A 1,125-nucleotide genomic window follows, 5' to 3' on the forward strand; every position below is an offset into this window, starting at 1 on the left:
AAAAGATTGCCATTATCAGCAGGAACCAATGGGCTTTGAGCTGAGGGCAACGGACAGGAGGTCAGAAAGGCTGTTGTCGTTTCCTGAGATTTCTTGTCATTAAAAACATTGTTTTAAACCAAAATAATGTTCAACTATCCAGAACTCATGGTATAACTAATGCAATTATTATAAAATGACCCAAGTGTGTGTTTTTCACGTGTTACATATGTTTTACCTCTATTTCTCGGACTTTCAGATGGCTTTCCAAATCTTCTCGTGAAAGCTTAATCTGTGGTTGGAAAACAACGTGCCGGCAGTAGAGGAAGTCCCTGCGGCCCTCGAAGGACTCCGTCATTTCATCCGATGACTCCACCCTCCGCAGCAGATCTTCACCACGGTCACTGCTGAACTCCATCTCACGCTCTGTGTCGGTGCTATTGGATGTGTACCTGTGAACTGAGAATAAAACAAAACACCGACACTCAGGACGCTGACGTAACTCTGAGGGAACGACAGCTACGACTAAAGCCTGCTGGTTCCTGTTCACTGTAAGCTCATCGGGGATTTAATGAAAATGAAGACTTGAAAATAAACAGGTTATTCCACAACAGCATTATATTTATTTTTAACACATCAACATATGCATGTTTTTTTATTTAAGTAAAAAGGAAAATTAAGTAATCCAATATGCACTTTCACATATCCGTAAGGGCTTTCTATGACAATTATAAAAGTTAAAATGGAAAAGCTGTTGAGCCATAATGAACTCACAGATAATACTTTACTTTTAAATGGATACATGTTTTTGTTGTTGTTTCCAACACGATTGTACATTTCAGTTAAATGTGTCTTCGGTGGAGTGTTTGGTTTTGTTGGACAGACAGCAGCACAAAAAGTATATTTACATAAAAGGTGGAAAGGTCTTCCACGTCTGAAGCGCTCTGTGGTGAATTTGTCCACCTCGTTGATCTCCCTCTCCACCAGGTGGTCGTTTCTCTGATGATACAACTCTCTCACCATGACCACTTCAGTGCCTTTAACACACACACACACACACACACACACACACACACACACACACACACACACACACACACACACACACACACACACACACACACACACACACACACACACACACCC

At 41.3% G+C, this 1,125-nt stretch overlaps 1 protein-coding gene across 1 annotated transcript; it reads right to left on the reverse strand.

Annotated features, from left to right (window-relative positions):
• Window positions 1-206: 206 nt before the first annotated feature.
• LOC104952555 (coiled-coil domain-containing protein lobo homolog) lies at window positions 207-1,044 on the reverse strand (the record flags this gene model as incomplete). Its single annotated transcript, XM_010779392.1, has 2 exons — window positions 888-1,044; window positions 207-438 (listed from the first exon to the last, which is right to left on the reverse strand). Coding segments are annotated over exons 1-2 (347 nt in total), but the record flags the coding sequence as incomplete, so codon positions are not given.
• Window positions 1,045-1,125: the final 81 nt, after the last annotated feature.

This window comes from Notothenia coriiceps, unplaced genomic scaffold (genome assembly GCF_000735185.1).
Source record: "Notothenia coriiceps isolate Sejong01 unplaced genomic scaffold, NC01 NC01_scaffold00020170, whole genome shotgun sequence".
Taxonomy (NCBI): Eukaryota; Metazoa; Chordata; class Actinopteri; order Perciformes; family Nototheniidae; genus Notothenia; species Notothenia coriiceps.